The 22,766-nt window shown below is 40.8% G+C and overlaps 3 protein-coding genes across 3 annotated transcripts; all 3 read left to right on the forward strand.

Annotated features, from left to right (window-relative positions):
* Positions 1–2,290: 2,290 nt before the first annotated feature.
* Positions 2,291–2,632, forward strand: LOC103516787 (inhibitory POU protein-like; the record flags this gene model as incomplete). The annotated part of the gene is made up of 1 exon (XM_008481773.1): positions 2,291–2,632. A coding segment is annotated over one exon (342 nt), but the record flags the coding sequence as incomplete, so codon positions are not given.
* Positions 2,633–3,531: 899 nt separating this feature from the next.
* Positions 3,532–15,574, forward strand: LOC103516788 (inhibitory POU protein-like). The gene is made up of 6 exons (XM_008481774.2): positions 3,532–3,588; positions 8,704–8,906; positions 8,951–9,116; positions 11,222–11,425; positions 11,612–11,777; positions 15,013–15,574. The coding sequence occupies exons 1-6, from the start codon at positions 3,532–3,534 to the stop codon at positions 15,432–15,434; spliced, it is 1,218 nt and encodes a 405-aa protein (XP_008479996.1). The 3' UTR covers positions 15,435–15,574.
* Positions 15,575–19,441: 3,867 nt separating this feature from the next.
* Positions 19,442–22,528, forward strand: LOC103516790 (inhibitory POU protein-like). The gene is made up of 2 exons (XM_026829082.1): positions 19,442–19,476; positions 22,042–22,528. Exons 1-2 carry the CDS (start codon positions 19,442–19,444, stop codon positions 22,526–22,528), a joined length of 522 nt encoding a protein of 173 aa, XP_026684883.1.
* The last annotated feature ends 238 nt before the right edge of the window (positions 22,529–22,766 follow it).

Raw genomic sequence — 22,766 nt, forward strand, 5'->3', positions numbered from 1 at the left:
GAGTGATTGGAATTACAGCCTCCTGTACTCCTGTAGTTTTTTTTTTGTTAAAGGTGTTTGATAGAGGATAGAGGGAACTGTAACTGCTAAGGTCTTATCGTCCCGAAGAGATAAGGAAGACAGGATAGGACAAAGCCAGTCGTTCTGAGTATAAAATCCACCCCGGGCGGGAATCGAACCCACGACAGCGCTTACAAGGCAGACGCTCAACCTATCGAGCTAACTAAGCTGGCGGCTGCTGTATTTGACTGGAATATTACAAAAGTGACTCACTTGAATCGAATAACTGTAACTCTCTTTGAGGGGGCACGGTTGGTCCAGTGGTAACGCGCTTGTTTGCCATGCAGAAGGTCCCGGGTTCGAATCCCACCATCGACAAAAATTTGTATGTACTCGTTTTTCGATTGCAAATATTTCAACGGGTTACTTTCTGGTGTTCTCGTGTTGACCCAGCACCCAAATGGGAGTGCATATTGTGTCTCTTCTGGCCCATCTGATGAGAGGCATACTACGGGATGGGCATGCTACGACACAGGCCACAAGCGTCTAATGTAGCAGTTGTTCCTCCCTACGAAATAAAAACGGCGGTGGAACACTCATCTTAAAAAAAAATTGATTGACGTCCGTCGACTTTAAGGACTTCTAGAATATGTAGGGGAAGTTATGGAAGCTTTGAGCATAATGAAAGAAGACAACTATGAATGTATGCTAAGGTTTACAGAAATTTCACAAGATAAACTTACAAGAAATCACGTGTAGCTAGAACAAGAGGACAAAACGTCTTTGAAAGATGTTTATCTCAAGGTACAGAGAAGGCAGTTTCTTCTTTGGTAGACATTATGTATGTTGTATCTTCTTAGGTAGATATTATGTATATTTTATCCTCTTAATAGGTAGATATTATGTATGTTGTATGTACATAGAAGGGCATTTCTTACAATGTTCACCCCTCGTGACCTCACGGACATCTTGGCGAACGTGTGAATAGTGACAAGTAAACTGTAAAACCTTATCAGCTACACCATCGCCCATCTCACCATCTCATGGACACGGAAAATAACTAAGCTACGCCATCTCCTTCCATCCTAAGCATGTGTACACAGGAAGAAAATAATTATTTACAACGTAAGAAAATAATTACAACATAAGATGCTAGGGTGTTTCCTCAGAAACTTTTTTTAAAGAAGGAGTAGGATCTCCTTAGAGCAAGTGTAGTATAGGATTTCTGGCTGGCTGATTGAGAGGCTGACGAAAAACGCCGACCCCACATGAACACTGGTAAAAGGCGAAGAAAAAGAAGAAGAAGAAGAGGAGGAGGAGGCCTTAACTTTTTATTTGGGCGCCAAATCAAAATCTTCACAGTTTCACACTAACAATCCAAAATGAAGCAGCAAGTGTAGCCACCGCACCGTATGCCAATACTTACGAATTTCCTTCTCTATTTTCCCTCCAACTTTTATTAAACCATTAGATCAAACTTTAAATATGACAAAATATGACAGGGCGGTTGAAGATATTCGGGGCTCTTTTTCTCCATTTATTTGTTCGGTTGATGGTGCGTTGCATCTTGAGTTCACATCCTTCCTGAAAAGAATAGCCTCAACACTAAGTGTAAAATGGAATAAGTGCATCAGCCAGTTATCAGGGTGGATAAAAATTAAGGTCCAAATAGCGATAATACGGGCAGTGTCCCTGAAGCTGCGAGGGACCCGGTACAAGGCCAGAAGTTTGAACTTGGAAGATGGAGCAGGGGTTCCCTAGTGTGATGTTTTCTGGAGATGTCACACTACTTATTGGATGCCGACCACAAAGGAAATTGGGGAAATTTGCAGCAGAATGCGAAGAAGAAGGAGAAGAAGAAGGAGAAAAGGATTTTAAACTTTAAACTCCTTGCCAGCCTAGTTAGCTTAGTTGATAGTGCGTCTGCCTTGTAAGCGCTAGGCCGCGGGTTCGATTCCCGCCCAGGGCGGATTTTATCCTGATGGGATAATGTTCGTTCTCGGGCAAAAAGGATTTTGAAGGGCGCAACTCCACGATAGTGCTTTAGTCGAACGTCAAACCACACAGGTATAATTTGCTAGCGAAGCTTAACCCACTACGACCAGCCACTCACTATCAGGTAGACCTAATCCCTGATGTCAGGTACACCTGCTCAGGTCCGCCTGTCTGGTCTACCTGATAGTGTGTGGCTGGCCTTAGAATTAGAATCTCCACGCACGTCTACAGCAAAGCGCTTGTTTCTGTTGTGCACGTCTATAGCAAACCTCCCTCCCTTCTGTTGTTCCCTCAGATGAGCCATCACGGGATGGACGGTCTGGAGATGCTCGACTCCATCTCCTCTTCCATGACCACCCTCACCCCCATGTCCGATCCCACCCCCAACCCCCACCAACTCCACTCCTCCTCCATGTACGGCCCCTCCATGAACTCCATGATGACGGGGCACCACCACCACCATCACCACAGCGGGGCGCTACCCGCCAGCCATCACCATGGGGCGACGCACCATCCTGTGATGCCCCCGGGGCTGCAACATCCGGACACCGACACGGACCCAAGGGAGCTGGAGGCGTTTGCGGAGCGGTTCAAACAGAGGCGCATTAAATTAGGTACGCATAGTTGTACGTATTGACTCCTCTTTTATTCCTTTTCTTATTTTTAGTCTTAAGGTGTGTCCACACATAGTCGATTTATCATCGATCGACATCACATGGGGAAAATAAACTCCATCTTGAAATAAAGGTGCTCTATGTCCTGATCTCCTGATGTGTGTTCGTACGCGTACATCGTGTCTTTATGCCTTCATCAGAAATAGGAGTGTGGAACCCGAACCATTTTCACCCTGGAGTGAAAGCGTTCTAGATGGGAAACCCCTATGCAGCTAGAAGTATACAAGTAGCAGGCACTGTCCATCAAAGTTTTCACTAGGAATCAATAACGTGGGGGTGTGGGATATGCATGCTGGACATCTAGCTATCCACTCTGTTTTGGACTGTGTAGAAAAAAAAGGGTAAACATGAAAGAAAAAGCAGGTGAAGGGGTTAAAAACAGGTGAATGATGGTTGGAAAACAGATGGGGAATTGACTGAAAGGATCACTCACGAAAATTAGGAAATCTGTTGTCTTTCGGATGGACATTTGTTTTACTGTTTCGTTTAGAGTTTTACCTAGGTACCTATGTAGGTAATACCAACCAGATGCAGCATTTCTTTTTGTGGTAATTCTGCTTCCAAAAACTTCATCGAAAATTTGTGGATCCTCTAAGTTGGGTATTTCACAATCAATCCCTAACCTAACCGCGTGCATCATCACAACAAATCTTTAACTACTGATAGATACTTGTGTAAAACACACCACCACCCCGATGGATTTCACAACAACGTTGCATCACCCATCGCAATGCCTACATCATATCTTCATCACAAGATTCACAAGTTCTACACTCACTTGTTTATGTTTTCCACATATTCATGAATTTCCCAACTTTTACCCCTTTTACTACCCACCCTTCCTACCCTCAAACATGACATGATGTATCATCATGGAATGAACGGAACTCATGGAGGACCTAACGGTCGACCACACCAGGTGAGTGTAGATACTGAAGAAAGGTAGGCATAGGTATGACGGTAAGACGGTATGCTCTGGCAGGCCCGGGGAGTTTGGCTTATGAGAGGCAGTTCTTTAACTGGACAGCATCAACCAGAAAAGAACCATCCATAAGGGGACTTGCCTTATGGATGGTTCTTTTCTGCCCAACAATATTAAGGTATTGGGTTTTTATACCTCGCCTCTTAGCTGGATTTTTACCAGCTCCTCAATTGTACTCACAAGGCTGCTGAGTGCAGCCCCAGTAAGTCCCATTTTTTCAACAATTCCTCATGTTCTTAGAAGGGAAAGTACCGACAGCCTACAGCATTGTCTCCTGTGGTAATGGCCCTGAGAAAAAGTAACTTATACTTAATATAGGTACTGAAAGCCTAGAAAAACGTTTCAGGAATAAGTCTGGAGAGTAGAAAAGTTGATGGATTGTTGCAAAAACATTTCTGGATTCTTGAGAGATACCTACTGTTTCTGATGGAAATGTTGCCGCTGGAACTGACAGGTCCACCCATGCAAATAAGAAATACAAGAAAATGATTATTTTTCATACCTACCTGCATTTACAGTTTTACTGTCGGCAAATAACCACAGCTTAAACAAATTTCATGGAAATCAAAATAATACATTGTAATGCAATAATACAACGCAAATAATACAAAGTGAAATTATCATACAAAATGTAACATAATAATATCTACCCACTTGTATAATAACTGGGAAATCGGTAATAAAAACTCAGAATAACATCATAATGAACTCAAATAAAATAAACTTTTATTTCTAAAGGCAAGAGGGGGAGGACGGTGAATAAGTCTTTTCACCCTTTTGGTGGGTTTCATCCCTTATCCTTTGTCATCCCTATTCACCGTTTTTTCGCCCCTTTTTCTGAATTTGTGGATCCAAAAATATCCAAATAAATACGCATACCCATCTAAACCTCAGGAAAAGACATTTACTCTTACAATTGATATGGATTTCCCAATGGCTTATCTCTTGTATCTTCTAAACCTAGTAGATCCACTGTCAATAATCTTTTGTTACTTCACCCCTCATATTTCGAGTCTACCTTTCAGTTGTTGCACTTTTTCTTCTAAACCTAGTAGATCCACTGTCAATAATCTTTTGTTACTTCACCCCTCATATTTCGAGTCTACCTTTCAGTTGTTGCACTTTTTACTTTCCTTATCCTATAGGAAGGAAAGTAATGTAATCGGGTCAAACTTTCGATGGTCAGGTTTTAGTGTCAAAAACGTTTTTCAGCCATTCAGCCATTGGTCCGTGTGTGTGTCTGTCTGTCAACAAAATATCTCGAGAACGGTAAGAGCTAGAGACTTGAAATTTGGTATGTAGCTAGTCAAATTTTCGATGGTCAGTTTTTAGTGTCAAAACACGTTTCGAGGTTCCTAGAGCCTAAATCCAAAGTTTCAGCCATTGGTCCGTGTGTGTGTCTGTCAACAAAATATCTCGAGAACGGTAAGAGCTAGAGACTTGAAATTTAGTATGTAGCTGTCAAATGTGACAAGGATGTGACACGAAACTTTTGGTTAAGACCGGTACAACGGCTGGCGGCATTTTACCGCTTTTTGGCGGTTTTCGGTGTAATTTAACAATATCTTGGGAACGGTATAAGCTAGAGACTTGAAATTTGGTATAACAATATCTCGGGAACGGTATAAGCTAGAGACTTGAAATTTGGTATGTAGTTCACAAATGTGACAAGGATGCAACACAAAACGTTTGGTTGAGATGGTTGCTGCGCTTGGCGGTATTTTGACTGCTTTTGGACAGATTTCGACCGATTTTGGCGGTTTTCAGCTATAGCGACAAAACGGTTAGACATATTGTAAAAGTTATGGTAAAAGAACACTCAAATAAGCATCATTCAATAGGATAAGGAAAGTCGTGTGATGTCCACACCAGATTTTTCACTCAAATAAGCATCATTCAATAGGATAAGGAATGTCGTGTGATGTTCACACCAGATTTTTTTTGTCTACATTCCCACACTTTTCAAACTGCAGTTTCTTTTTGTACTCCCTTCTTATTGAACTTTTTTTTTTTCGTCTATTCTTCTCCTCGTCATCTGATGAAATCTTTCGTGTTTACCCCTTTATCTGAGTCAAAATACTGATGTAAAGTAACTTTCCTAAGTTAGATCCAGGCTGTAAAAAGATAAAAATAATATTGATAAAAAAACAGGCTTCAATAGCTCCCTGTTTCTTTACATTTTGTGGTCTCCGTACTTCCCTCTGACTCATCTTCTCGAGTTTTTTCTCTCTATTACCTAATAAGAAATTAAATAAAAGAAGAGTACTAAGAGTGTCATTATTCTATGAAAGAGTAAATAGCCTGCGGTCTACAGTAGCTTGGAGCAAAATAACAAACACTGAAATTATTGCATTAATAAGCGTCATTATTGGAAATTACGAGTGTTTCTTTGCCCGCAATATTCAAATGAAGGGCCTCATTAGATGCGAAGTTACGGACTGGTCTAGTTTTTAGCGAAATGCCCTGTAGGGATGATCTGTTCATGTTTTTTCTTCTTCTTGTTTTCGTACTTAATGTGTTGTACGTTTTTCAATGTACGAAAAATGCACGTGAGCACATCTTCGGAAGAAGTTGCGGGCAAATGTACGAAAGTAGTGATTAGTAGATGAAAGTAGTAATTAATGTTTTTCAGTCGAGTGAAAACAAGATTCGAGCCCGCTTAGTTCATTGACCAGATGTCTATTGTATTTTCTCAATCGAATCACTGGAGGGATTTTACTGACGTCACGTGGTATTTTATACTTTTTTTCAATTGAAGAGAGAATTTCTGTAACCATGTGGCATGTAGTATTGTGGTTTGATTCGTATTCTCCCTGCAGAGAAACTCAGAAATTATATTCAGTAACAAGAAGTTCATTAGTTTAGTTGTGACTCTGAACAGTCTGAACTCGGAGAGTGCTCTGCCAGCGAGCAGTTTCAGTTTATATACTTTGTGTGAGTTTTGTTTGTGTTTTATCATTTTTTATTCTTTGGTTTCTCGAAGTATAAAAAAATGGAAATACAGAGCGGCTTTTTGATTTAAAATTTTTAAAATATTTTTGAACCCAAAAACTCGTCAATTAATTCATCCTAAGCATGCTATTGTGTTCTTAAATATTTTTAAAAATATATAAAAAAGCGTTATGTCCTGATCTTAACAAACAAGTCGTATGATATTTATATCCATTCATAAATCTAAAATATTGGACCCCGAATTTTAATTTTTTAACGTCTTTTAATATAAATATTTACATTGAATTTATTTACACATAGTTGTCTGACTTTTCGACGAATTTATAAAGTCCCTCTATTTTGTTTACACTTTTTTCTACGCTTACGTATACGTATAGTTTGTAATCACGTTATCAGTGGCTGGGTTCGATTTCTCTTATTGTCAATTAAAGTGGTTTTTGGTTGTGCACCACTCCATGAGTGCGGTTAAACGCCAAATTTCATTTTTGGTATTTTTTTTAAAACCAAGGGAAATTAAAAATCGAAATCCCCGTAATTAGTAATTTTTCGTTTCGTAATTACTCGTACCTGTAATTGTCGATTTTTGTGCAAAGACAATTCAACTATTTTTATTGTTATACTTCTGTTTATTGTGTTAATGTTTCCTTCTGTCTATTGTGTTAATCTTTCCTAAGACCCTGTAGGGAGTTTTTCAATCTTAAAAAAAATTGATTGACGTCCGTCGACTTTAAGGACTTCTAGAAAATGTAGGGAAAGTTATGAAAGCTTTAAGCATAATGAAAGAAGACAACTATGTAGGTACCTATGCTAAGGTTTACAAGAAATTTCAAGATAAACTTACAAGAAATCACGTGTAGCTACAACAAGAGGACAAAACGTCTTTGAAAGATGTTTATCTCAAGGTACAGAGAAGGGAGTTTCTTCTTTGGTAGATATTATGTATGTTGTATCTTCTTAGGTAGATATTATGTATATTTTATCTTCTTAGGTATGTATGTTGTATGTACATAGAAGGGCATTTCTTACAATATTCACCCCTCGTGACCTCACGGACATCTTGGCGAAAGTGTGAATAGTGACAAGTAAACTGTAAAACCTTATCAGCTACACCATCGCCCATCTCACCATCTCATGGACACGGAAAGTAACTAAGCTACGCCATCTCCTTCCATCCTAAGGATGTGTACACAGGAAGAAAATAATTATTTACAACGTAAGAAAATAATTACAACATAAGATGCTATGGTGTTTCCTCAGAAACTTCTTTTAAAGAAGGAGTAGGATCTCCTTAGAGCAAGTGTAGTATAGGATTTCTGGCTGGCTGATTGAGAGGCTGACGAAAAACGCCGACCTAATTCGGGACTGTCCCGGCCAATTCGGGACGTTTGGCAAGCCTATTCAGACCCATGTCTCTCAGACCGTTTGACACACCTAGATCTCGACCTTTTTGTGCTACTCATGTTCCGACTGTCCGACAGACCGCAGTCTGTCAGCGAGTGCTGGGCATTAGAGGGTAGCGCGTCTGCCAAAAGGCTACCACTCAAGTCTACTAACATACGTTTTTTAGTCCGTCCTTTATTATTACTAATAATAAAAGGTATAGTGGACGGACTATTGTATTGCCTTCGGTGTCTGTCTGTCAGTCTGTATGTCCCCATAGAAGGACTTATCCAAACCTGGTCGACCTATATATCAAATTAAAGGTCTTTTTACCAGGAACACGAAAATGGTGGTGCAAATTTTGTCCAGAAAACCATAAAGCCAAAAAACAAAAAAAAAAAAACTGTTTTTTGGGGGATTTTTTGTTGTACTTTCAAGCATCTTGTTTCTTTCCTAGTTTTAGTAACCCTCAAAAACAAAAACAAAATGAAAGTAAAATCAAATCAAGAATGATAATAAACTGAATATTAAACAAATTAGGTAGGTACATAGGTACTGATTTTCTCTGATCACGATCGAATAGACTACGGGCTGAAAAATTCCCGGAGGGACGGACCCAGCTTGTTCTTCTTTTTCGCGTGCCTATCCGTTCCGGATGTTTGCGATCATCTCGTTTTGAGGCTACGTTTCTAACAACCCTCCAATTCTTCTCTGTTTCAGGGTGACCTATTTAGTGGCCTCAATGACGGCCTTCTCAGTCGGGCCGAAGCATTGGCGGCCGTTGACATCGGCAAACATTCCGCCAGTTCCACTCCCACCCTTCCTACTCTCAAACATGACATGATGTATCATCATGGAATGAACGGAACCCATGGAGGACCTAACGGTCGACCACACCAGGTGAGTGTAGATACTGAAGAAAGGTAGGCATAGGTATGACGGTAAGACGGTATGCTCTTCTCTTTAGTGGCCTCAATGACGGCCTTCTCAGTCGGGCCGAAGCATTGGCTGCCGTTGACATCGGCAAACATTCCGCCAGTTCCACTCCCACCCTTCCTACCCTCAAACATGACATGATGTATCATCATGGTATGAACGGAACCCATGGAGGGCCTAATGGTCGACCACACCAGGTGAGTGTAGATACTGATCTGAACAAGGTGGCCATAGGTGTGACCTGATAACGGCAATTGAAAGCCTATAATCATATACATAAAAGGAATCGTTAGCGTTTTAGATGGCAGATTATGTGAAATGGAAATGACACCAATTCAAAATAAGAAGAATACAAGAAAATGATTTTGTTTTATACACTTTTGCAGTTTTACTCTCGGCAATTCAGCACAGCTTAAAAACTCATCAGCAAATTTTATGGATATCAAAATAATTATGTATTATTTTGTAATGCAATAATTTGAGAACACAAATAATACAAAGTGAAATTATTATACAAAGTATAATCAACATAATCATACCTACCCACTTGTATAATAACTGCGAAATTGGTAATAAAAACTCAGAATAACATCATAATGAACTCAAATAAAATAAACTTTTATTTCTAAAGGCAAGAGGGGGAGGACGGTGAATAAGCAGAAAATGAGAAGTTATACAGGAGACATTTATGAATGAGTATGAAACTATACAAGTAACTATGTAGGTACATACTTCGATACAAAGGAGTTTTGATGATAAGAGAATGACGAAAGACTATGCACCAGAATGGCCATTTAGGTACGCCTACCGCCTACCTTATGTGGTGAATTTTGGCCCTTTTTCAAATTTTTAAATGGCTGTAGCGGGATAAAGCCCCTAGTTCGGCCACTAAGACTTCCAGTTTCAAAATTTGCTTGCCTTTCCTCATAAAACCTACAGGTCGCAAAATTTTGTGGCGGTGAAACACTTACTGCCGACGGCGGCTTGCTTTAATGATAGCGTAAATGAGTTGAGTGCGAGAGTAGCGACTCTATTTTAGACGAACCTTTCTCTGAACTACTGCTCTCTACAGCCTATCGCTGGAGTAAAGTTCATTCCTATGCGAGCAGTATAAATAAGTACTATTGTTACATTATTGTTATCAAAATCAAATCGTGCATCTCTGCGGTACAGCAGAGAGCTTTTTCATAACATTACAAGCCTTGTGTGATACCCACTCGATCACAGAGACTACCTTGTTTTATTTTTATTGCACCCTGTAAAAGAAAGACCTCCAGCTACTCCACACTATATAGGGAAACGAGAAAACAACAAGTGTAAACACACTAATGAATAATAAATTGACAACATCAGATGCAACAAACAACCTCCCCCTTCCCCTCTGGAAAAGATCTTATGATTCACTCTCGCCTATCCTACCCTTCACAAAGTTTACCGATCCTACCCTTCAGCCCTTCGCGATGTCTACTTTACCGTCTACCCTCACGCAATCTACCCTTTCTCCCAGTGGTCACATTTTTCTTCATTAGATTCGTATTGACACTGGGAGTGGGTGCACACAGATGTGGTCTCCCTGTTACTCGATTTCGAGATCATATTTTCCAATCAACTAGTGTGGTGCACCCTACTGTCTCATTCCTCAGCAACAGACTCTCTGGTCTTTGTTTTCCAGAGTTCTTCTGAGAGTCTTTTCTTTCTGAGACAGGCAGACAGGCTCTCTTCGAGTTTTATTTACTGTCTGAACTTGTGGGGTCAAATTAGTTTCCAATTTGGCCCTCTTCCTCTTCTTCCTTCTGCTCGTCATCCTCCTCCTCTTCCTCCTTTGTCCCCTGAAGAGATTTCTAAACTAAGTTTCTTTACACTGATGGTGATTTATTTCGCACTCTCTCACATAAATGATTGGGAAATGCGGTCAAAACCCACTTTCTATAAACCTTATATCCCTAGTACGTGCTAGTAAATTTCTTTCATGTAGGTATGAGCAACTTTGTATTGTTGGTAGGGTTAGGTAACATGCAAAAAGGATTTTGAAGGGCGCAACTCCACGATAGTGCTTTAGTCGAACGTCAAACCACACAGGTATAATTTGCTAGCGAAGCTTAACCCACTACGACCAGCCACTCACTATCAGGTAGACCTAATCCCTGATGTCAGGTACACCTGCTCAGGTCCGCCTGTCTGGTCTACCTGATAGTGTGTGGCTGGCCTTAGAATTAGAATCTCCACGCACGTCTACAGCAAAGCGCTTGTTTCTGTTGTGCACGTCTATAGCAAACCTCCCTCCCTTCTGTTGTTCCCTCAGATGAGCCATCACGGGATGGACGGTCTGGAGATGCTCGACTCCATCTCCTCTTCCATGACCACCCTCACCCCCATGTCCGATCCCACCCCCAACCCCCACCAACTCCACTCCTCCTCCATGTACGGCCCCTCCATGAACTCCATGATGACGGGGCACCACCACCACCATCACCACAGCGGGGCGCTACCCGCCAGCCATCACCATGTGGCGACGCCCTCCCTTCTGTTGTTCCCTCAGATGAGCCATCACGGGATGGACGGTCTGGAGATGCTCGACTCCATCTCCTCTTCCATGACCACCCTCACCCCCATGTCCGATCCCACCCCCAACCCCCACCAACTCCACTCCTCCTCCATGTACGGCCCCTCCATGAACTCCATGATGACGGGGCACCACCACCACCATCACCACAGCGGGGCGCTACCCGCCAGCCATCACCATGGGGCGACGCACCATCCTGTGATGCCCCCGGGGCTGCAACATCCGGACACCGACACGGACCCGAGGGAGCTGGAGGCGTTTGCGGAGCGGTTCAAACAGAGGCGCATTAAATTAGGTACGCATAGTTGTACGTATTGGCTCCTCTTTTATTCCTTTTCTTATTTTTAGTCTTAAGGTGTGTCCACACATAGTCGATTTATCATCGATCGACATCACATGGGAAAAAAATAAATACAAGATAACTTTTTCCCCGGTTGACCGTCCGTCGATCGCTGTCGATCGACTTTTTGATCGATCATGTGTGGACACAGCTTTACAGTTCCGATTCATGAATGAAGTCAGTTTGTGCTCTGATATTTTCGTGGTACCAATCATGAACTACCTTAAAATATAATAATATGCACTCATAGTGCGGTTACATTTGGCTAAATAAAACAATAAAGAATAAAGGGTGTGACAAGAGTACATTTTTCCCCGATTGACTTAATTCATGAATTGAACTTTAGTGTAAGACTCCACCGGGGACCACGGTTTAGAATGGCCTCAAAAGGCTTTGTTGAACGAACTGCAAGGTATGTTTTCACCGATAGTTGAATCAGTGGAAAAGCGTCTTGATAATCTTCAGACTCTGAAATCAATCTAGTCATTGATAACGCTAGTTTGTGCTTACTTTACTTTCTGTGTCCAGCTCGTTCGTCAAATCTTGTCCATCCAGAAAAGAGTGGTCTGAATGTCCGTCTGCATGCTATTGAGACGGTGAATGTCCGTCTCATTAGCATGCAAAAGGTCAGTTTAAACATTGCTCTGCCTTTAAGATCAAATGACTGTGGTCCCTTGACTTAGTTTTAGATTTAGCTTTAAAAAGTGGTCCTCTTGAAAAGTTAACTTTTTGGATATTTGGAGTGAGGTTTCCTTGCTAGGCTATCCATATGTCGAACCAACATTAGTATTATATTAATGTACCTATGTATGATAAATCTGTAACATATTCTATGTAAATCCAAACTATTGTTCATAAATACCACAATTGCTGTAAATGTACAAATATCTGTGAATAGTTCAATGTGAATAAAATTACTTGTAATTGTTGAAAATAATGCAATTCAAAAGTGTAATCGATAGCAATATTAATAAAATATTATCATAAAAAACAAATACTTTTTCTAATTTAAGTTTAGGTAAGCCAACCAATAGAAATAGACCCTATCTAGTCAATCTCTCTCGTATCTTCTAGTCTTTTGCAAACCTTTCTAGTCCGAGTAAGTCTGAACCAGAGTATGAACACAAAGGGTATTCGTGTTTCAATGGTAGAAATTTTCAACGGTTCATACCCCGAGATGTCACTTTTAATGAACAAAACAAAGCTTTCTGGTTAAAGGCCTTTTTTGAAACATCACAAGAATTCTCCCCGATCAGTCGCCACTGGCAGTCACACAAGGAGAGGTTATTTCCCGAAACCTCCGCCATTATCTGCAGGCCTCGACTGATCTACTCTATCATTAGCATGGGGTACATCTATTTCTATAGCTATCACCTAATCTATTTCTTCATAATAGGATTGTCGTGACCACAAAACTTTCCCGTATTTACTCGAGGCGGTCGCTTTTTCCATATGTCATTTTGTTTCTACATATCGTGATGAAGAAGTTTCACCCCCCTCGCTATCCGGTAATAATGAACCACGGTGCCCCCCTTGTAATTATCTGAATCGATCGTTCTAATGTTATAGGTTCGGTCGGAAACGGTAAGTTTTTTTTCCTAATGTTATAGGGAGCGTCCCAAACGGTAAGGCCCGACGCACATTGGTATCATAGACGCGCGATTTTTTGACCGAACGAAGTGAAGGTCTACGTTTTGTGAGGTTACCGATTTAGGCAAAGTCTCAGCTTAGGCAAAAGAATCTGAGTGAGGTCTACAGTTCAAGTTCACAGAACCACTAGTAGTAGCGCGGAGTCGCGCAATGCCGCCTGAAAAGTGATGGGCTTTTGTGGTACAGACATTTCACACTGCACTCGCGCGACTTAGGTCTCCTAAGTATGAGAGGTCTGTATCATATTTATAGGATTGTATTTTGTGCCGTGGTTTTCCACCAAGATGGAGACTTGATTAAGAAGGAGCCTTAGCCCGAGGGATGAGGTCGGGAAGGGAGATGGAATAAGGAAGAAGACGGGGGTTTTGATTTCATTTTTATAGGTTATGGTTATGGCGCTACTCCGCGCAACTAAAAGTCGCTTCTAATGTGCGGCGGGTCTAAAGGATAGTTTTTTTTGTAAAGTAGAAGAAAGGCGGGGGACTTTGGGCTCTTAGAAAAAAAGTCAACTGGTAAAGATATTATTATATAAAGATATACTTATATCAATCAGTCTGATGGACATTGCGTGCTCATTTTTTTATTAATGGCTGCGGGGCCAATCTCGTTAGAATAATGTCCAGCAAATGATATGGTGGAAGTCTTGAAGATTGCGGGGTTCATGTACCCTCCCGACCTGCGGATTATGTTAAATACAATCAATTGGAAAACTTTTTTACTTTTCTTCTTTTTCTCCTCCTCCTCCTCCTTCTTCTTATTCTTCTTCTTTTCCTTTTGAGAATTTAATGAAAAAAAAAAAAAAAAAAAATGATATGGAGAATGGAGTTGTTGTTGTAGCGGCTTTAGCTTTCGCCGAATGGCGATAGCAGAATAAAGAAAAGATGTCTTTTTGTATCTGCTATACACCGAGGTGATGGTCTCTAGCTCTAGCCATATTAATTTGGCTGGCTCGTCCTGAACCGCAGTCAACCATCGTGAGGACTTGTGCTTGGTCTTTAAAAGCAGAGAGAACCGAGAGAAGACTGAAGAACTGCCAGCTTGCTAGGCTGGTTAGGGTTAGCTGTTCTCCTCCCTGTTTATAGTCCCACAGCCAGACGCTAGTCTTCTCTCTGTTTAATGTACCCTAGCCAGACAAGGGGGGACTGGTCTGTAGCATACGTATACCTGGCTTCTTAATTTATCAAAACTAAATCTACAATAATTTCTTCTATTAATATTCAGTAAAACTTTATTATAGGTAAGAGTACTTAGCTACCTAGGTTTACAGCTAATGATTTCATTGTTCCATTTTCTTTTCAGTCAACCTTTCAGTTTGTGCTGTGACTGCTGTGTTTAGAGCCTGGCTTCCGATCCATGTTTCGACGGTCCACTGATTCATGCCCAAAATTTCCTATGGAAAAATTTGTTGTTTTCTCATTGATGAATAATTATGATGTGACTCATCATGTATTCCCAGTGCGGAAGTCCTAGTTGTTCCCAAGGAGTCACCTTCCCTCTGCCTCCCCAGTGCCGGATGTTTACTCTCGCGTTCTGTTCACAGGTGTCACCCAGGCTGACGTGGGTAAAGCCCTGGCCAACCTCAAGCTCCCGGGTGTCGGGGCCCTCTCCCAGTCCACCATCTGCAGGTTCGAATCCCTCACCCTGTCCCATAACAACATGATCGCCCTCAAACCAATCCTCCAGGCGTGGCTAGAAGAGGCCGAAGCTCAAGCGAAGAACAAGCGGCGAGACCCAGACGCCCCGAGCGTTCTGCCTGCAGGGGAGAAAAAAAGAAAACGTACGTCAATAGCCGCGCCGGAGAAACGATCTCTGGAAGCGTACTTTGCGGTTCAGCCGCGGCCCTCGGGCGAGAAAATAGCCGCCATTGCCGAGAAATTAGATCTGAAAAAGAACGTCGTCCGGGTGTGGTTCTGCAACCAGCGGCAGAAACAGAAACGAATGAAATTCGCGGCGCAACACTGACAGCTGATGTATTCCCGGAACGAGATGAAGACAGAGAACAATGAGTTCTTCTAGTCTCGTCCCTCTCGAGCCGGGAATACATCACAGGGTGGCTAATAAACTGGCCAATACAAGAAGCGCGGGGTGTACAGGTTGTGGTTATGTTCATGATACATTGGCTAAAAGAACGTCGTCCGGGTGTGGTTCTGCAACCAGCGGCAGAAACAGAAACGAATGAAATTTGCGGCGCAACACTGACAGCTGATGTATTCCCGGAACGAGATGAAGACAGAGAACAATGAGTTTTTCTAGTCTCGTCCCTCTCGAGCTGGGAATACAACACAGGGTGGCTAATAAACTGGCCAATACAAGAAGCGCGGGGTGTACAGGTTGTGGTTATGTTCATGATACACTGGCTACTCGGTATAGTGATATGTGAAGTGTGGTCTCCATTACACGGTCACTTTACATCACATTATCGGACAGAACTCTGAGCGTGTGTACGTGTAGCCTACCTATCAATGACCAAAACCTGTACACACCGGGCATTCGTAACGACCAACATGCATGTTAACCTGAAAGTTAACATGGAGGCCTCGGCGATTCGAAACCTAACTGTAAAAAATTCTTTGTAAACACAGAAAACTTACAAAATTCAAACAAACGCGTCGTGCTCGAAAAGACAATTTCCCGAAAGAAAAGCCTAATACCTATCAATGACCAAAACCTGTACACACCGGGCATTCGTAACGACCAACATGCATGTTAACCTGAAAGTTAACATGGAGGCTTCGGCGATTCGAAACCCAACTGTAAAAAATTCTTTGTAAACACAGAAAACTTACAAAATTCAAACAAACGCGTCGTGTTCGAAACGACAATTTCCCGAAAGAAAACAAATACATTTCCCATTTCTAAGCGGAAAAACGCACGCCAACCTGTTAAAAAATGTACGAACTTAATCATTTGTTTTGTCGACCAGGCATTTTTAACACTGGAATTGAGTTTAAACTTAATAGCCCACAAAAAACTCATTCCAGAGAGATAATTGCTCATTACGGGTTACAGTTCCCATATTAGTTACCAGTTTGTAACTAACGAGAGGGGAAATAGATTTTGACACCGTTTTACGAGCGGGAGGTTGTTTTACAAATTAGACAATATGAAAGTAGACAAATGAGAAGTCATTTTCACCCCAAAACAGGTGTGAGCGTTGGGAGTGTATTCCGAATAGGTGTAGGTAAATGGGTTTTAAAAAAGATGTTATCTATTTCAAAATTTCCCCAACTGATGAGGACCCTATCCACCAAACAGCGAGCAAATTCAACTAATGTTAAAGTTAAAAAAGTGTTCATAAGTTGAGCCGATTCCGTAATCCGTGAGGCTTTCCTTCCACGAAATTTTCACCGAAGAACAATTTTAACGCATTACGCAGCGTACAAAAGTCTGGTAGGTGCGCACGCTTCTTTGGACGAGATCTTTTTCGGGCACGGCTATAGATGTATGTTTTCTTTTTTCCCCTCCTGTGGGCAGAATAGTGACGGGCAGGGTGACTCGAGTCAGCAGCTCTGTACGCACTCTGGTGCTGACTCACTTCTGTCTTGGCGATGAACGGACTCATTCGAGAATATATTGACGATGCTGATTCGGAAATGAGCACGGGCGTTGTCAATGCAGCAGTGAGTCAGGACGAGAGTGATTCGGAAACCAGCCGAGTAGCAGAAGATGAGCAGCAGGACAGCAGAGGTTATGGAGGAATTCTGGATCAGCACCGGGAGAAGTCGGAGTGGAAGGAAGACAACTGAAGCAGCAGCAGTAGCAGCAGCAGATGACACAGACATATTGATAGCCCAGAAAGAAAACCTCACTAGCTTCAGTATTTATCAACAAGTATAGTTTTTTGCGACCTTTTTGATGTTCTCTTTGAAATTGAAATTGCACTTTTGATATTAAAAAAGGCGTCAAAATGTCCTGGGAAATATTAGGGAATTTTGGTCCTCTTGAAAAGTTAACTTTTTGGATATTTGGAGTGAGGTTGCCTTGCTAGGCTATCCATATGTCGAACCAACATTAGTAATATTAATGTACCTATGTATGATAAATCTGTAACATATTCTATGTAAATCCAAACTATTGTTCATAAATACCACAATTGCTGTAAATGTAAGTGAGGTTAGGTCTTTTTGGGGGATAAGACCTTTAGAAACAAGGAAAATAATTATGTAATAATAATAATAATAATAAAAAAAAACTGTCGATAACTATCGATGGCGCCGACTATCGATAGTTCTCCTCCTCTAAACGGCAGTAATGACAAAGGGACAAAGAAGTACTAATAAAGGGTAGGGAGGTAGAGAGGCACAGGCATATAACCAAAATGACACCGAAGTCTCACGTACTTACTGCGGGATCGTAAAAAAAACACATGATATGATGCAATAGAAAAAAAAATACAACAATAATAATAACACCACACATGTTTTATGACATGTTTTTGCAACACATAACTTTTATAGCCACCTGGGGTAAAGAAATATCTGTGAATAGTTCAATGTGAATAAAATTACCTGTAATTGTTGAAAATAATGCAATTCAAAAGTGTAATCGATAGCAATATTAATAAAATATTATCATAAAAAAACAAATACTTTTTCTAATTTAAGTTTAGGTAAGCGCCAACCAATAGAAATAGACCCTATCTAGTCAATCTCTCTCGTATCTTCTAGTCTTTTGCAAACCTTTCTAGTCCGAGTAAGTCTGAACTTACATAATTAGTTACTATCCAAATATCTATACATCTCGTCAGGAATTATCGTATTTTTTCCCCTTTGGTTATCCAGATTGTTACCTATTTTTCACCCGAATTGAGTTTTGAAAACCCTTGTGGACTTTTTCGAGGGAATTGATAGTTCAAAGGCGGTCGAAATTTGAATCAGGTGGTTAAATAAAAATATATTATTGTTTTTTGTTCATTGATAATTCTTATGAAGTCTGGAGTCTGCAACAACATTTATGCTCAGATATTTTCGTGGTACCAATCATGAACTACCTTAAAATATAATAATATGCACTCATAGTGCGGTTACATTTGGCTAAATAAAACAATAAAGAATAAAGGGTGTGACAAGAGTACATTTTTCCCCGACTGACTTAGATCTTGTGCCAGTCACTCACGCTCAGACTGTCTGATAGACCCCAGTATGTGAGACTGTCTGATAGACCCCAGTATGTCAGACTGTCGGAACTTGTGTGGTGAGAAAAGCTTCAGACCTAGGCTTGCCAAATATCCAAAATATCGATTCGGGACGCGAATCCGCGAACCTAATTGCCAAATCCGCGAACATAATCGCAAAATCCGCGAACAAAATCGCCAAATCCGCGACCATAATCGCCAAATCCGCGAACAAAATATGGGGAAAAAATAAATACAAGATAACTTTTTCCCCGGTTGACCGTCCGTCGATCGCTGTCGATCGACCATGTGTGGACACAGCTTTACTGTTCCGATTCATGAATGAAGTCAGTTTGTGCTCAGATATTTTCGTGGTACCAATCATGAACTACCTTAAAATATAATAGTATGCACTCATAGTGCGGTTACATTTGGCTAAATAAAACAATAAAGAATAAAGGGTGTGACAAGAGTACATTTTTCCCCGACTGACTTGATATCATCAGACTTATTCTTTCGATATCATCAGACAGATATTTATCGTCAGGAATATTATTGTTAAAACTTTAATTAGGTAGTGAGTAATTCAGGTCAAATAATCATCAAATAGTCCATATCAATATTATGACAGTTATGGATTACCATTTGAGGGATTTGATTTAGACTTGCCTTTTAGATTAGAATGATCTCAACCTGTCTTTTGTATTTTCTGTTCTAAATTTTCTAGAAGTGACCTGATAAATCTATTACTTTTTCTCTTAGGCATTCTTTTGTTTTGTTTTATATCCTCTGTACAACTGACTTAATTCATGAATTGAACTTTAGTGTTAGACTCCACCGGGGACCACGGTTTAGAATGGCCTCAAAAGGCTTTGTTGAACGAACTGCAAGGTACGTTTCCACCGATAGTTGAATCAGTGGAAACGTGCCTTGATAATCTTCAGACTCTGAAATCAATCTAGTCATTGATAACTCTATTTTGTGCTTACTTTACTTTCCGTGTCCAGCTCGTTCGTCAAATCTTGTCCATCCAGAAAAGAGTGGTCTGAATGTCCGTCTGCATGCTATTGAGACGGTGAATGTCCGTTACCTATAATGTTGACGTTCTGATAGACAAAATAATCAAAAGAATTTCAACCTGACAAAGAAATCTCCCTGGTCGAGTGGGTATAGCACACTAGGTTTAAACATTGCTCTGCCCTAAAGATCTAATAACTGTGGTCCCTTGACTTAGTTTTAGATTTAGCTTTAAAAAGACTAGTAATTTAGTAAATTCCATCATTCAACTTTAAATTTTGTTTCCTCCTCCAACGCAGGGTATGAACACAAAGGGTATTCGTGTTTCAATGGTAGACATTTTCAATGGTTCATACCCCCCAGATGTCACTTTTAATGAACAAAACAAAGCTTTCTGGTTAAAGGCCATTTTTGAAACATCACAAGAATTCTCCCCGATCAGCCGCCACTGAAGTCACACAAGGAGAGGCTATTTTCCGAATCCTCCGCCATTATCTGCAGGCCTCGACTGATCTACTCTATCATTAGCATGAGGAACATCTATTTCTATAGCTATCTCCTAATCTATTTCTTCATAATAGGATTGTCGTGACCACAAAACTTTCCCGTATTTACTCGAGGCGGTCGCTTTTTCCATATGTCATTTTGTTTCTACATATCGTGATGAAGAAGTTTCACCCCCCTCGCTATCCGGTAATAATGAACCACGGTGCCCCCCTTGTAATTATCTGAATCGATCGTTCTAATGTTATAGGTTCGGTCGGAAACGGTAAGTTTTTTTTCCTAATGTTATAGGGAGCGTCCCAAACGTTAAGGCCCGACGCACATTGGTATCATATAGGTACCTTACACAATCATTAGTAATGTCATTATTTCCAAGTAATGATGATGAAAAATCAGAAAATCCGGAGTTCCATCATTAGTAATGTCATTACTAATGATTGTGTAAGGTACCTAATAGACGCGCGATTTTTTGACGTTTTAACTCGACCGATTTCCAATTGGCGTAGATGTTTGTTTGTGTGTGTATTTGTTCCGCTATAACTCGCGATTGCCTGGTCCGATTTTGATGAATTTTGAAATTTTGAGTTCCTTGAATCAAGACACGTCGATCCTTGAAATTTGGTGTCCCAGGTCCATTTTTGGTCTCAAACTTTTGAACATGGTAATAGATAAAGTACCGCATTTATGACCCTTGTAGGTATACCCTTCTGTTCTATCTACAAAAATAATTGGTAAATTATTTTTACCCAAAAATAATTACTCTTGGTAAATCTATTGTTTTTTTTTTTTTTTTTTTTTTTTTTTTTTTTTAAGGATCAAAATCAATCCTTCTTCAATTTTATTCTTTAGAATGATTGACAGGTTTTTATAGGTATTAAAAAAAAAAAAAAAAAAAAAACCGTCACCTCTTTTCTTTAGATAAAGTCTGAGAGGTCGGTATCATTTTTATAGGATTGTATTTTGGTGCGCGTGGTTTTCCACCAAGATGGAGACTTGATTAGGAAGGAGCCTTAGCCGAGGGATGAGGTCGGGAAGGGAGATGGAATAAGGAAGAAGACGGGGTTTTTGATTTAATTTTTTTTTATGGTTATGGCGGCTACTCCGCGCAACTAAAGTGACTAAAAGGTCGTTTCTAATGTGCGGCGGGCCTAAAGGATAGTTTTTTTGTAAAGTAGAAAGAAAGGCGGGGGACTTTTGGGCTCTTGGAAAAAAAAAGTCAACTGGTAAAGATATTATTATATAAAGATATAGGTACTTATATCAATCAGTCTGATGGATCATTGCGTGCTCATTTTTTTTTTTTTTTTTTTTTTTTATTAATGGCTGCGGGGCCCAATCTCGTTAGAATAATGTCCAGCAAATGATATGGTGGAAGTCTTTGAAGATTGCGGGGTTCATGTACCCCTCCCGACCTGCGGATTATGTTAAATAGCAATCAATTGGAAAACTTTTTACTTTTCTTCTTTTCTTCTCCTCCTCCTCCTCTTCCTCTTTTTCTTCTTTTTTTCCTTTTGAGAAATTAAAAAAAAAAAAAAAAAAAAAATGATATGGGTTAGGGCCAAGTGGGGGTGAATTTGTGTAGGAGTGTCACTGTATTTTAAGTTTTCTTTTTTTTTTGGAAAGGGGCGGGAGGGGGGCTCTTTAAAGTATACGTACAATAATCTCTTCTATTAATATTCAGTAAAACTTTATTATAGGGGTAAGAGTACTTAGCTACCTAGGTCTACAGCTAATGATTTCATTGTTCCATTTTCTTTTCAGTCAACCTTTCAGTTTGTGCTGTGTTTAGAGCCTGGCTTCCGATCCATATTTCGACGGTCCACTGATTCATGCCCAAAATTTCCTATGGAAAAATTTGTTGTTTTCTCATTGATAAAATAATTATGATGTGACTCATCATGTATTCCCAGTGCGGAAGTCCTAGTTGTTCCCAAGGAGTCACCTTCCCTCTGCCTCCCCAGTGCCGGATGTTTACTCTCGCGTTCTGTTCACAGGTGTCACCCAGGCTGACGTGGGTAAAGCCCTGGCCAACCTCAAGCTCCCGGGTGTCGGGGCCCTCTCCCAGTCCACCATCTGCAGGTTCGAATCCCTCACCCTGTCCCATAACAACATGATCGCCCTCAAACCAATCCTCCAGGCGTGGCTAGAAGAGGCCGAAGCTCAAGCGAAGAACAAGCGGCGAGACCCAGACGCCCCGAGCGTTCTGCCTGCAGGGGAGAAAAAAAGAAAACGTACGTCAATAGCCGCGCCGGAGAAACGATCTCTGGAAGCGTACTTTGCGGTTCAGCCGCGGCCCTCGGGCGAGAAAATAGCCGCCATTGCCGAGAAATTAGATCTGAAAAAGAACGTCGTCCGGGTGGAGTTGAAGTCTCTAGCGCTTGCACCTCTCTCGCGTCTTTTTGGTCAGATGATGGGAATCTGAGTATTCTCGAAAACTTTCTTCGTTGAATGTCGAATCTCAATTGTCTTTTTAATTTTTATTGTGATCTATGTTTTCCCAGCCTATAAACGGTCACACACGCGCCGTAAGTTTTTTCAAAGGGTTACGAGTATTTGAATCCATTCAAAATATTTCGGGGGGTTTTTATTCACAATGTGAAGAGATTTCTCCCTCTGAATTGTACATTGTATTGTTTGAAGATTGTTAATGGACGCACTGA

This window comes from Diaphorina citri, unplaced genomic scaffold, assembly GCF_000475195.1.
Source record: "Diaphorina citri unplaced genomic scaffold, Diaci psyllid genome assembly version 1.1 scaffold1663, whole genome shotgun sequence".
Lineage (NCBI taxonomy): Eukaryota > Metazoa > Arthropoda > Insecta > Hemiptera > Psyllidae > Diaphorina > Diaphorina citri.

Coding starts and splice junctions, on each gene's coding strand:
- LOC103516788 (XM_008481774.2), top strand. CDS start 3,532: ATGTATCATCATGGAATGAACGGAACTCATGGAGGACCTAACGGTCGA. Junction 3,589..8,703: donor CTAACGGTCGACCACACCAG/GTGAGTGTAGAT, acceptor TCTCTGTTTCAG/GGTGACCTATTTAGTGGCCT. Junction 8,907..8,950: donor AGTGTAGATACTGAAGAAAG/GTAGGCATAGGT, acceptor TCTTCTCTTTAG/TGGCCTCAATGACGGCCTTC.
- LOC103516790 (XM_026829082.1), top strand. CDS start 19,442: ATGGCCTCAAAAGGCTTTGTTGAACGAACTGCAAG. Junction 19,477..22,041: donor TTTGTTGAACGAACTGCAAG/GTACGTTTCCAC, acceptor GTTGTTCCCAAG/GAGTCACCTTCCCTCTGCCT.